General features: G+C 46.3%; 1 protein-coding gene across 2 annotated transcripts in view; it reads right to left on the reverse strand.

Moving 5' to 3' along the window:
• The window catches only part of LOC144730038 (selenocysteine-specific elongation factor-like), a 69,451-nt gene extending 58,372 nt beyond the window's left edge, over positions 1-11,079 (reverse strand). The window contains exons 1-5 of one of the 2 annotated variants that reach the window (XM_078610530.1): positions 10,701-11,079; positions 5,789-5,996; positions 4,859-4,955; positions 3,816-3,980; positions 2,152-2,193 (exon numbers count right to left, since the gene is read on the reverse strand). In XM_078610530.1, coding sequence (XP_078466656.1) covers positions 2,152-2,193; positions 3,816-3,980; positions 4,859-4,955; positions 5,789-5,996; positions 10,701-10,986 — 798 coding nt within the window. In that variant the 5' untranslated portion in view covers positions 10,987-11,079. Of the gene's footprint in view, positions 1-2,151; positions 2,194-3,815; positions 3,981-4,858; positions 4,956-5,788; positions 5,997-10,627 lie in introns of both variants that reach the window. The other variant, XM_078610531.1, reaches the window with a different exon arrangement.
• Between the last annotated feature and the right edge of the window lie 1,906 nt (positions 11,080-12,985).

A 12,985-nucleotide genomic window follows, 5' to 3' on the forward strand; every position in this document is an offset into this window, starting at 1 on the left:
GCAAAGTCCCATCAGTGAGCTCCTCCGGCAGGCAAGGCTGCGTTGGCTGGGTCATGTAGCCCGCATGCCCAGCCACCGCATGCCTAAACAGCTTTTGTTCGGCCGGATCGAGGGGGCTAAACGGGCGCGGCACGGGCTAGAGAAGAGATGGAGTGATGTGGTACAGGAGGACGTGGAGCTGAGTGGACTTGCCGATGACTGGTACCAGCGGTGTCAAGATCGGCCTCAGTGGAGGAGGCTCGTGAAGGACGCTACTGGGCAGTTGGAGGCAGTCGCCCTCCAACAACAACGGAGGGCGGAGGAGCGACGCTCACAACAACGAGCGGAGCGCCGGGTGGCTAAAGCACAGCAAGTTGGCACAGTAGGGGGCACAGGTGGTGCATCAGCCAGTCATCTCGGTCATCTCGGTCAGTCGACCCGTGGCACCTGGGTCTGCCCCGTGACCTCCTGCCAGCGGGCGTTCGACACTTCACGTGGCCTCAAGGTGCACATGGCCTGGCACAAGCGTCGTGGTGACGTCACCGCCACTTAGTGGCGAATGGCGGTTGTTGTTGTGTATGCTGGGGGGAACGGTAGTGCAGCGGGTAAAGCACTGCACTTCAAACCCAGCAACCCGGGTTCGATTCCTGCTCACGGCCAAAACAAGTGACGAATATTTAAATCGGTGCTGGGTCTCCCCTAGGTCGACTCAACCTCAAAGTGTACCTGGTGCGGTGTATAAACATCGCCACTGGGGGAGACAAAGGCGGCCGGGCGTCATATTGGCTACCGGCCCGCTCGTGTGCCATGTTGGCCTTCATAGGTACTACTCACTAACAACACTTGCCCCAACAGTCTGTTAAGGCTACATGGGGGATCTATGCCTTTGCTGACCAAGGGTTCTCTTAGCCATTTATAAACTTTTGGAAGGTGTCCGGACACCCACTGTGGCTGTGCGCCTTCTCTACAGGCGTGGAGGGTTCTCTGTACCCGTTACGGTTGTGAGTCGACTGATTTGGGGGAAAATAAGTAATATTTAAAAAAACTATTTCTTAAACACGCTTTAATTAAATGTACCCTACTCGTAATGACGAAACTCCACGACTCCAGAAAGTGGCCGCAAAGCTTGCCATAACGTAAGGGGCCGTGGTGATTTACAGCCAACGTCAGTTGAGCGTGGACAATTAGACCCAAGCCGAAACATAAAATAAAAAATGAATGCTTTAAAATACTTTTTTTAATAGAATATAGTATTGTCATCAGTATGACATAAGTATACCAAGTTTTCAGTCGATACCACATTGGGAAGTGGGTTAAAATTGAGTTACAAGATTTGAGGATACAACAACGACAACAACAACAGACAGAGTGAGTTAAATAAAAGCGTGTAAATAAAAACACTAGCCGTTCATTCGCAATCAGATGATAGCTCAAGTGGGAATAAAGCATATTTAACCAAGATTTTTAAAAATGCACGAATATTTACTCAAACAGCGTTGTATCAAGCAGTCAAAGGATTTAACAGCAACCTTAGTAAATTACTTTACGACACTTCGACCACTTCAATTTGCGCTCGGTAAATATGTTGTTGGGGGGGGGGGGGGTGTCCCTTCACTTAACGAGTGCCCCCAAATGTTCCTGTTCAAGAGCACAATGGGCTACGTGCGCCAGCCGCCGGGAATGAACGCTGCCCGTTGGCAAGGTACGGTCTCACGAGACGGGCTCTGCTTTATTCACAGATTTAAAATAACACCGCCGTCTCCCACTGTGCGCCACGGTGGCGAGATGTTAACTACCTCGCCTTGTTTACAGAATGTCGTGGGTTCGGTTCCGACCCCTGACACCTGTATATTTGGAGTTTGCACGTCTTTCTCTGCTGTGGATTTTCTTCGGGGTCCTCCGGTTTTTACCTCCGCATTTAGAATCAACATGCGTTCAGAGTATTTGGCTGCTATAAAAATTTCCACCATGATAAGCCACTTGTCATTAAACTATCATTCGTGGCAAGGGGTCGCACCTCCAATTAGCGCGGTCGGCTACATATTGTGCGAAAGAAATTCAACATACATACATTCTGAAAAAGAGATATTTAGCTCGGTGGACCCTACCTGGCAAAATAAACAAAAAGCAGTCATGTTTTAGCTTTGTGCCTGAGTGAATGTGCGCACTCACCGGCTTGCGGAACATCTGCATCGATTTCACCTTCTTGGTAACCTGCGGCAGATGAGAGGACAAACACTCCCCTCGTATGTCAGCTGGTCAGAAACAACCAGCGTGGATAAAGCAATCGCAAAGGTCGCACGAGCGCATCGTCGGGCGCACCACTCAATTTGGACACATACTCGTACAGACATGTACGAGTAAGCGCACAAATCCCCCGTGTCAATCCACTGCTGAACGGGGGCCTCCCCAACGGGCGTTGCAGGTCGTAGGGGTTATTTGACCATACTTTACCGCACTGGTCAGTGTGCGTTGATGAAGTTGGCGGCATAAACATGGGGCCCTAATAACAATGCATCAATAGATATTCTGAGTCTATAACACCTACTATGAAGGGTGGTCATCTATGCAAGAATTGACCAGACCCAAAGTCCTGCTTAACTTGTGGCATCTGGCGAGCTCAAGCGCATTCCTGGTGATTTGGCTCAAGGTACAAATTCATATCTGGTGCAGAACTCGAAAAGAAATGTTCTCGCAATATTCCAATTTAAAACGTAATTAGAAGTGCAGACATGATTCCTTGTAAAAGGTTTCAGTTTGGTATTTTAACATCTTAACACCTGTTTTGTTGCCAGAAAAATGGGGAAAAACCTATTCTCGTAATTAGTAGTTTCACTATCTTTTGCAGTATTTAACAACATTCAGCTAAACATATGATTTGGTCATAATGAGGCTCCTTCTGCTTTGGCGGTTGTCAGCCAACATCTCAGAGCCGCCCATCCCTGGTGTAAAATGCAGTTCACATCAACATGTTTTACAATTGTTAATATTTTTCTATGTTCATGGTCTTGTGCTCCACCTACTGGTTATGATGGCAAGACCTACAACCATCAAGACATGTCAAAGCGACCGTACCTTATAACAAAATAAATAACCAATGTCTAAATTTCGATTTAAAGCTTTCGTGACTGCAGGGATTCATCGTCTTGGATCTTTCAGTAAAGTCACGTAGAGGGAAAATAATAAAATAATAAAAATAAAACATAATAAAATAATTCTCACAACGTTTCGGCCACAACGCAAGCAGCCGTCTTCAGGTGGAGAACAGGTCTGTCTGGCCGAAACGTCGTGAGAATTGTATTTTATTTTGTTTTATTATTTTATTATTTTCCTTCTACGTGACTTTACCGAAAGAACCAAGACGATGAAACCAATGTCTACTTCACATATCCGTCTCTCCACGTAAAACATTAAAGTTTTTCTTACACAACTCATCAGCCGCAAGGCTTTCTAGTAGTGCACATTTTCAGCAGCAGTGATTCAAATACAAGAAATCTCTGGAACCGGTTTTGACATACAGTGTCTCATCAGCAGAGCCAGGCTTACTAATAGCTCTGCATGTGTTTTCTTACTTATAGCTCTGCATGTGTTTTCCAGTTATGCCGCGTGTTGTTGCGCACGATGTCTTTCCGTATGCATGTTGAACTTCTTTCGCACCGTACGTAGCCAACCGTTTTCACTTCTTTGGAAAGTGAAACATCGGAGGACATCGTGCCAGGCAACACGTGGTTCAACCCAAAAGCACATTGGAGAGATATGCAGCGCAACCGTGAATAGCTATGTAATAAACTCAACTTATTAGGCCTTCCACCAACCTGGCGCGCACACATACACACCTTGAGAGCAGGGATCTCCACAGTGTCATTGACAGACACGCTGCCTGAAAGCACGGTGCCAGTCATCACCGTGCCCTGGCCTCTGATGCAAAAGCAGTGGTCCACGGCCATGAGCAGTGGTCCTGCAGGGTCCCTCTGGGGCAAGTACGTCTGAGACAGAAGCAACTGACATCGAAAGAAGAAGGTAAGGGGTGATGACTCATTGAAAGGTAACAGCAGACTCAATAAGTAAGAAGCATCAATGTCTCATCCATGTTATAGTCATGTTCGTTTTTTTACCAACATGGCAATTTATACAAATATTTAATTTTGTAAAAGTTACTTCTTTTTATGACCATTTACAGCCCTCCGCCAATTCATTGATAGATAAAGGCTTTCCAATGCGAAGCTGGTAATTTTGACCGTATTTACTACATTTATCAATGAGGGTTGGTAAAGCAGTGGGGCTGGAGCCAACACGGTTAAAGATATAACTCGCCACCATGGCTGGGAATCGAACTCCGGTCCCTAGGGTGTAAAGTACAATGCGTTAACCACACCGCCGGTCCTCAAATCCCCCTTATTGTGACATTTCCAAAACTTTTACACTTACCTACAACCATATAATATGCAAATAAGCATGTACCCTTACACAGTCATTATTTATCAGTGATTCATCGACCATTCATCAACGTGAATCATTCACTGTTCCCCAGAAAGCCTCATTCGTCTCGCGCTAACAGCATTCATCGTGTGTCACTATCGGCCGTCATTATTCACCGGCGTTAATCACTGCTCACGCCTGCAACGCCAAGCGCCCATGCCCACACGGAGCGATAACTCGGGACGGCTGTGGGTCAAAGCAGCACAGAGGGCATCTGTGCGTGTGTGCGATCGCCCCGCCGGCACGACTGCACGACGACGCTGTGACTGTGCAAAGTTACGCGACTGCACAATCTCCGGGTCCGCGAATGACTCACGCCGGGCTGAAACCAGCGACAGGTTTGATACAAATCGACGAATCGCTGCACAGTTACACGTCTAGTAGCCTCCAGGTGGCTCACCTCAATGAGTTCTGCGATGCCCTCTGCCTCCTGGCCTTCGGGTGCATCCGGGCCGCCCGGTTTTGCTGCCACCGAGATAATAGGAGCCCCTTTAAACCTGCGCAGACCACATGCAGTTCATCAGACGTGAATAAGTTTATTTCCCCAAGCAAAGCAAACCCCCCAAGGGCGCCACGGTGGCAAGATGTTAACTCCTTCGCCTGGTATACAGGAGGTGGTGGGTTCGATCCCGACCCCGACACCTGTATATTTATAGTTTGCATGTTCCACATGATAAGCCACTTCCATTAGGCTATTATTTGTGGCCAGATCACTTCTGAAATAGAGCTATATAGCTTAGTGGGCCTTAGCTGGTAAAATAGAAATAGTTTATAGTTTAGTTTAAAGCCCACTGAGCTATACAGCTCTCTTTCAAGGGCATCTCGGCCGGCAGACAGGAGCTGTGTGTCACTGCACCAGGCAAGCCGAGCTACTGCACCTAATGCGATCCACATTGTTCATTGCTGAAAAATTATTTTTGTCACATTTGGCCAATGCAATTATTCCCATTCAAAAGCAATGGTAAATATGGAGGATGACAAACACAATGGTGTGTAAAGATATATATAATATAAATATACATATGCTTAGTTTAGCATTTTATTTGTAACAAACAAATATGATATATACAATATTATGGCACGAAGAAACTTCAAGCAGCGACGTGCATAAAATCTTTGTTTAAACAGTGACTGTGATCAACCTGTATATGGGGGATACATTGTAGAGCAATCGTAAAGGTCCTACTTTACCCACATAGTCTGGGACACTCAGCGATACGTGATGTCAACTCCCTACCCTTGTTCAAGTCCAGGCTGACAAGACTACAACCGACGTCACCTTTGCAAATACCACGACCAGCATGTGCACTCCCCTATCACACGGTGCTACCTGGTGTTCTCCAAGGTCTTGTGCATCTTCTTGGTCATCTTCTCGATGAGCATGGCGCGCTTGGCTTCGGGCAGCATGTCCGTCTTGTTGAGCACGACCATCATGCGGGGGCAGGTGATCTCTCCAATAAGCAGACACTCGGCCGACTGTGTCTGCATGCCCTTGGTCACGTCGATAACCAGCATCATCAGGTCGATGATCTGTGCTCCTGTGGGGAGACACGTATGTGAGCACCTTTTATCGTCGCTTCATCATCATCATAATCAATATCAAGAGGAGCATCATCATTACGATCGTAAGCACTTATTGTTACAAATAACACCACCATGATCATCATGCTTATCACCAAAATCATGATCATCACCACTAATGTCATCATGATTACTAACATAATTGTCGTGTTCATCATATCGTTGTAAATCAACACTACCACCATCGTTGTCATCAACACCTTCATCATTTGCATAACACAAATGCCACCATCATCATGATGTCAATCATCATCACTCGTGGCCACGATAACAATCATGGCCTTAGGTTATTTTGGAAAGCAGAAGGAACAATTTAACAACAATGCATCATTATAAACAATGTTGTACAAATAAAGCAATGCTTTTATTATTTAAATAAATTGGCAGATGGTATGCACTTTTCAAAATGTTCCTGCAATATTGTTACTGTCAAATAAAATAAACAGACTTCCTTATGTCTCGCCACATAAAAAAATACCATATTTGGCCTTTGAGACCCATTAACCAGAATGTGTAAACAAGCAAACCTGCTACCGGTTCAAATGTTATGGGTTTCATTAGCCGTGTCAGCATTTTTTACTGTTAGGTTGCAATATGTTATTCACAAATGCATTTCATCTTCAGCTCAGTTAAAAAAAAATGCAATGTTGCATAAAAACTCATGAGATACCATTGTAGAGCATTATAGGTAAAACGAGATGGCTATAATATCACATACAAACAAAATGTGTTTTGATCTAAGTCCTCTTGGACTTCTGGACTGACGTTTACCCTGCGGCATTTTGTTGACTGGAACCTGCAACGCACAAGTCCACGATCAAGAGAGCCACCGTGTCTGTGAACATAACCGATGTATTTCAAATCCCATGCAAAACTGGCGCCTAAATGCTGAAGGAGAGTCAGAAAAACCCTAAACAAAAAAAAACCTGCGTGTAAAATATAAAACAACCTCCCAGCGCTGGCTCCTGAAAAATAAAACAGATTGCAGCGATAGCGGTTTTTTTGGATTTTGAAAGAAAAGGTTACAGAGCCTGGACTATTTTCGGAGTCCTCTCGTTAAAAAGTACACCCGCAGTCTTGGCAGGAGTGCATGCGTGCGCGAAAGTGTGTGTGTGTGCGTGCATGCGCCAAAAACATTTCCCAGGTAGTGCACATCAATGAAAATACCCGCTCACTCATGCACCAGCCTTTAGTTCCCAGGAGACTAGTCCCAAAGTACCAAAACAACCAGCCCTTTGAAGGACAGCCTGATTAGATGTTTTCCAGATAAGTAACGTAATGATGCACTTTATTTAAGACGGCTAGTTCAAATAAACAAGTGGGTCCACTTATAACAATTTTTAAGCGCGGGATTTTATTACTGTACAGTGCTTGTAATTATAAATCGGTATTGTACGAAAGCAAAAGTTTCAAAGCCGTCGTCTTTAAAATGCCCTATCAGTGCCACGAGCTTAAGAAGGTGATGACATCTGATGAAAACTAGCGGCAGAAGCCAAGCAAAGGGTACCACCAAAGTCGAGATGAAATGATACAATCAGGGGTCATGTGGGAGCAATGTGAATTTCAAACCAAGAACCGGTGGCATCACAACATCAAAAGCCTTATTTTCAGAAATTAATCAAAAATGACCACGAATATTAATATGATGTTGCTAGAACGATGACGTGGCGCGTCTGCATGTGTACAGCAGGTTACGGTCTCCCCTACCACGAACACATTATCTAATTTGGCTGGAGTCTGCCCGAGATTAGTGCCGCCAAGGGGACACACGGCCAGTCTTTGGACGTGACCAAGCTTACATAGGGGCCTCGTCTGCCATCGTGGGTCCACGCAGGTCAGCGCAAACGCCGGCTGCACACCCCACGCGCAGTCAAAGCAAACGCGCCAAACACAGCCTTTATCTGGGCAGGTATGAGATGGCACTTTAGATTGCTAAGCCGCCCTTGAGCTTGAGCCTGCATCCGGAGAATCCACGCTCAACGACCACCAACGGCTCCCGCATCGGCACGTTCTATAGTTTCCTCGCCAGCACGAGTTGATGGTTCCTCTGGTTTTGTTTAATTACATACAATGCGGTGCACTGTATAGCCAGCCAGCCGCTCATTTGTTCTGTCATTGTGCTGACGCCAAGAATTGCCGTTTGCCAATTCCTGATGTAATGAGCATATGCTGTCTGCCGATGTAAGATAAACATAACAGATCTCACGATAATGATCAGGCAAAGACAGGTCATTGTCTCTCACTGCCATGGTCAAATGTTTAGATTGATGCACAGGGAATGTCATATTTATATTATATCCTTTCTGAATGTATCTCTTATACCCTTAAATGGTAAACTTGTTTACGACTAAAAAAAAATACAAATTACGAAAAAATGTAATGCTTTAGTGGCAGTGCACAAGCACAAATAAAAAAAACATGTTTCGCTGTTATGGAGTGCTATTGCCGAAAATGTTGCCCATTAAACAATATTTTCATCTGTAGGCTAGTATTATTCACGAAAGTGTTGACATGTTTTTTTTTGTATCAGTGACCTTGTTTAATTCCGCAAGTTGTTGTTGTCACGTTATGTCCACTTTTAGTAAAATGGTCCTAATTACAGTACAGTACTATTAAAGTGCCCCTTCCTGAATTCTTGTGAGGACTAAATGCCACGCTACCGCATTTGAAGGGCTTTTAAATACTGTAGCTGAACTGCCATGAAGAGAAATCCATTTCAAAACTATTTCAATGTGCCCATTCCGCAATGTGGTAGAGTATGCGAGCATAGTTAATGTATACGAATTGTCTATTACAATTATATACAACCTTGGTGATATTGAGAGGTATAGATTTAAACTCACCTGTCCGGATAATCCCTTTTGTCACAATACACTTCTGAACAATCGAGTTCAACTCTATAATATGAAGCGCATTACACTCATCTGTTGAGTGAGAGGAATTGAAAGGTTGACTGAAATGGGATTTGGGCTAATGCTCTGTGTCAGCCTCTGGATCAAAAGCCTGGCCTCGTAGAGAGAGAGAGGAAGGGCCTCTCAACGATAAGACACTTTTGAGTGTTATCCAACGTTTGCGTTTTTGAAGAGGAGTGTGGAGACACCTGCTGGGCGGTGACAGAATGACAGGCGATCCGGTGTTTTACATGGATGCAATTGCGCAATCTGACCTGTGACCAAATCACGCGAACATCCAATCGATCTCGTTGAGATCCCGAAAACTCAGCAGGTTTTTAAATCCTTTATATTAAGTTCACTTGCTTGCTTGCGCGCTTACGACCGTGCAAATCTTTCGGTCGTTTTTTAACCCACTTCCCGTGATCCAATCGAGCTGACATTTTGCACACAGACTCGTTGTGCGTGACAATTTATTTTCGTGAAATTTTTTTTCCATAAGTTTACACTTGTTAGGATTTTTTTAAATATTTAATTACCAATTGCTTAATGGTGGCAGGAAATCATCTGACCCATAGGTGGCAGCCATCTCAAGCCAGAGGACGAGAGGACTCTAGCCGCCACGCATATAAAGGATTTATAGTGAAAAACTTTGTTTTTACGGGTTAATTTTTTTAAGCCACACCAGCAAGCTTTTGAGCCGCCATGCATGAAACCGAGGGCTGTTAAGGCCACTTTCTCGCCAACAGAGGGCAATGCAATATAATGGTATACATTGTCCAGATGTCTCGTGACCCCCCAATTAATTGACCCCGGTTTTTTTTATTGCTTTGCATATTTATTTATGTTTAAAATAAAGTAATTTTATTTAAAGATTACGTTTTAGAGAATTAAATTGGGGTCGCAAGACATCTCGAGCACCCTATGCTTTGCTGGCACACCGATGCCCCCCTCTTTCACCGCCCCCCACTGAATAGCATGAAGTATGGTCAATGAATCAGTGAACATTAAACTGCGCAATTTGCAAACGTACCTAAAAGTTCCTCTGTGTGCCAGCACGGACGTCAATCATTGATCATGACCACGTGATTATGCTGTTGTTGATCCTGTTGTCCTTAAATGTTGCTGCTGATAGTGATTAGGCTGTTATACAATAACCGTGCATCACTAAATGCTGCTGCTACTGACAATGGTGGTGGCTATGCACGCCTGTAATCCTGCACTTTGGTGGCGGCGGCGATGGTCCTGTTGCTGATGATAATCATGCTCCTCTTGCTACCGTTACAGCCAATGCTTTGCTTGTGCAGTCTCTCAATTACGCATCTGCAGCTGCTAATCACAATTACGACGTTGCCCCGCTGCTGCTGACGACAATTATCCGGATGACCTCCTGACCTCGGCACACAAACCCAGATCAACAAAAAGGCCCCACCATTCAAAACACAACCCCGCCTATCTCTTGACGACTTTGAGACTTTAGATGTTAATCTTCTTCTTAATAATGACCGGGATCGTATGAGCCGGGCAGAGACCCTAATGGGGCAACCAAGAGCCTGTTCCGCATGTGTGGTGCGTGGCGGAGGGTAGCCGTCGTCTCTTCGTTCATTCCCCCCGATACATTTGATCGCAAAAGCACATTCACAAACCTGAGACCAAACACACACAAGCAACACGCGAATTGTCTGTGGCATCATCACCAAAATTGCCGGTGAACAGCAACAGGAAGCAGTTTTCGAGCAGCGAACGGCTGCCTGCCTCGTCAAGGCACACCTCCTATGATGGTCCTGATGAGTGACGCGTGCCCCGGGCAGTCGACCAGGGTCACCTGCAGAGCCTCGAAGCCACCTGCCCTGGGGTCATCGCGCAGGTGAGATGGCAGCGGTGCTCCAAAGGCCGAGAACCCCAAGTCCAAAGTGATTCCGCGCTCACGGCTCTGCGGATTCTTGTCGAAGGCGGCCGTGGATGCCGTGCTGCTCAAAGCCCTCGCCAGCGACGTCTTGCCGCTGTCCACGTGGCCGAGGACGCCCACGTTGAAGTTGAACGCCTTGCGAGACATTTGGCGATGGAGGCGAGATGAGAGACTCCGTGCCGGGCATCAGCTGTTGTGTGTTAAAGGGGCGGACCAACGCACGCGTTTAAAGACGCCAAAGACGACATCTTACTAAGGGCTTCCTCCCCAACAACAACCACTGCTGCCATTCGCCACTAAGCGGCGGTGACGTCCCCACGACGCTTGTGCCAGGCCATGTGCACATTTTGAGGCCACGTGAAGTGTCGAACGCCCGCTGGCAGGAGGTCACGGGGCAGACCCAGCAGAGGTCACGGGTCGACTGAGTGAGATGAGTGGCTGATGCACCACCTGTGGCCCCCTAATGTGCCAACTCTTCCCTCCCCACCATCACCAACAAGACTTACATCTTCATCCGTAACCAGAGGGGTGGTTGTGTTTGTTGTGTGCTGGGTTGGATCTCGTTAAACCCGACAATTAGCGAGGGATTTGTCACGTAAACAGAACGCGGAGATTCGTTATTAGTACGGTAACAATCCGGTGTGTTGGAGAGTAAATGCACAATAATTACAGAATCTAGAACAATTACAGTCTTCATCATCATCACGATCCGCGGGGCAATATCGTGAGCCAAACTTTAGCTGTACACTGACTACAGTTTGTCATGTTTACAGAAATCTCAATGTTTTTTGGGTTTTCCCCTGGAGGAATCCGATGAGCTATCAAGCTCTTTTTCCCCCACAGATGTCCGGTCGGGGGGGGGGACACGGGGTCAGAACGTTGCAACAATGAAAAAAAAACGATAGGAGCCCAAAGTATAGGAAATTTAAACAAATCACTTAAAATATCTAAATTAAAAACAACAATTTTTTCTTACCAGATAAGGCCCACTGAGCTATTAGCCTTTGTTTTCAGAAGCGACTTGGACACAATATAAAATATTCTTAAACGATAGCTTATCGTGTCTTGTGCCAATATGCTGGAGCAGTTGTGCATCTTTCTGGGAGAACCCCCCCCCCCTTAACTATGACGTCACAAAGCTCTGCCCCCTCCCCCCCAAAAAAACATAAAACATGCTTCAAATCGCTTTAAACTATTGTCATTGTAGTGCGTATTTAATGTGGCGCTGCACTCTGATGTTGTAGGAGAAAACATTTATTTAAAAGTCTATTTAATTAAGTAGAACGTGTTGTCTATATTTATTTCAAGTTGCGCATTTTGATGTGACGTCACATTTCTCAACCCCCCCCCACTTCACAAATGTCTGACCCCCCCCCCCCCAGGTGCGTGACGTCATTTATGAACGGCCCCATATCCACTCTCGACATACGTGTGTGTCCAAATAGTGCCAATTTCCTTCTCATCACCACTGCCTGCATCATGAGGTCTTCTCTCTACGTCTACGTTGACAACTTTCACGATTAGCAGTGGAAATAAATGACGAAATGTGCGGTGGACATCGACAGGGGCGATTTTGCACCACCACATCGATCACGACGACGATGGTGATGATAACGATGCCATGGTTTCATAGCTGCCAACCCATAGGGTTTACCTGCATTCTTGTACAGGGAAATTTCGTTTTTGAGGTCCATACGGCCTACAGCCGTTTCAATAAAGGCTAAAAATTAATAATAGTTGTGTTTATTTGTTCGTGTTTCTCCCTTGTGATGGGACTTTGTAGGATGAACGTTGAGATGTATAAGGGGCACCACGGGTGATCAATAAGGTCCCACCGCCTGCTTCCCTTACAAAGATGGCGACCACGGGCCAACAGGGCCATGACGTCACCCCCCCCTCCCCATTTCCTCCCCCCCCCGGCCCACCGTCGCTTCCTTCCCATTGGCTGAGCCGCGTATCCATGGCAACCCACGCGGTCGGTATCGCCGACGGCACGAGGCGCGCGAGCCCCCACCCACCGACCCCCACCCACCCCCCTTTCCCCGCCCCCCACTTTGCAATTCGTACAACGAACGAGCGCGGCTTCGGAGCGTTCGGCCCGTTTCTATCGGCGGGGTCGCGCGCGCGGCCGTGGCAACCAATGGGG

Source organism: Lampetra planeri, chromosome 34 (assembly GCF_965212315.1).
Source record: "Lampetra planeri chromosome 34, kcLamPlan1.2.h2, whole genome shotgun sequence".
Classification (NCBI taxonomy): Eukaryota; Metazoa; Chordata; class Hyperoartia; order Petromyzontiformes; family Petromyzontidae; genus Lampetra; species Lampetra planeri.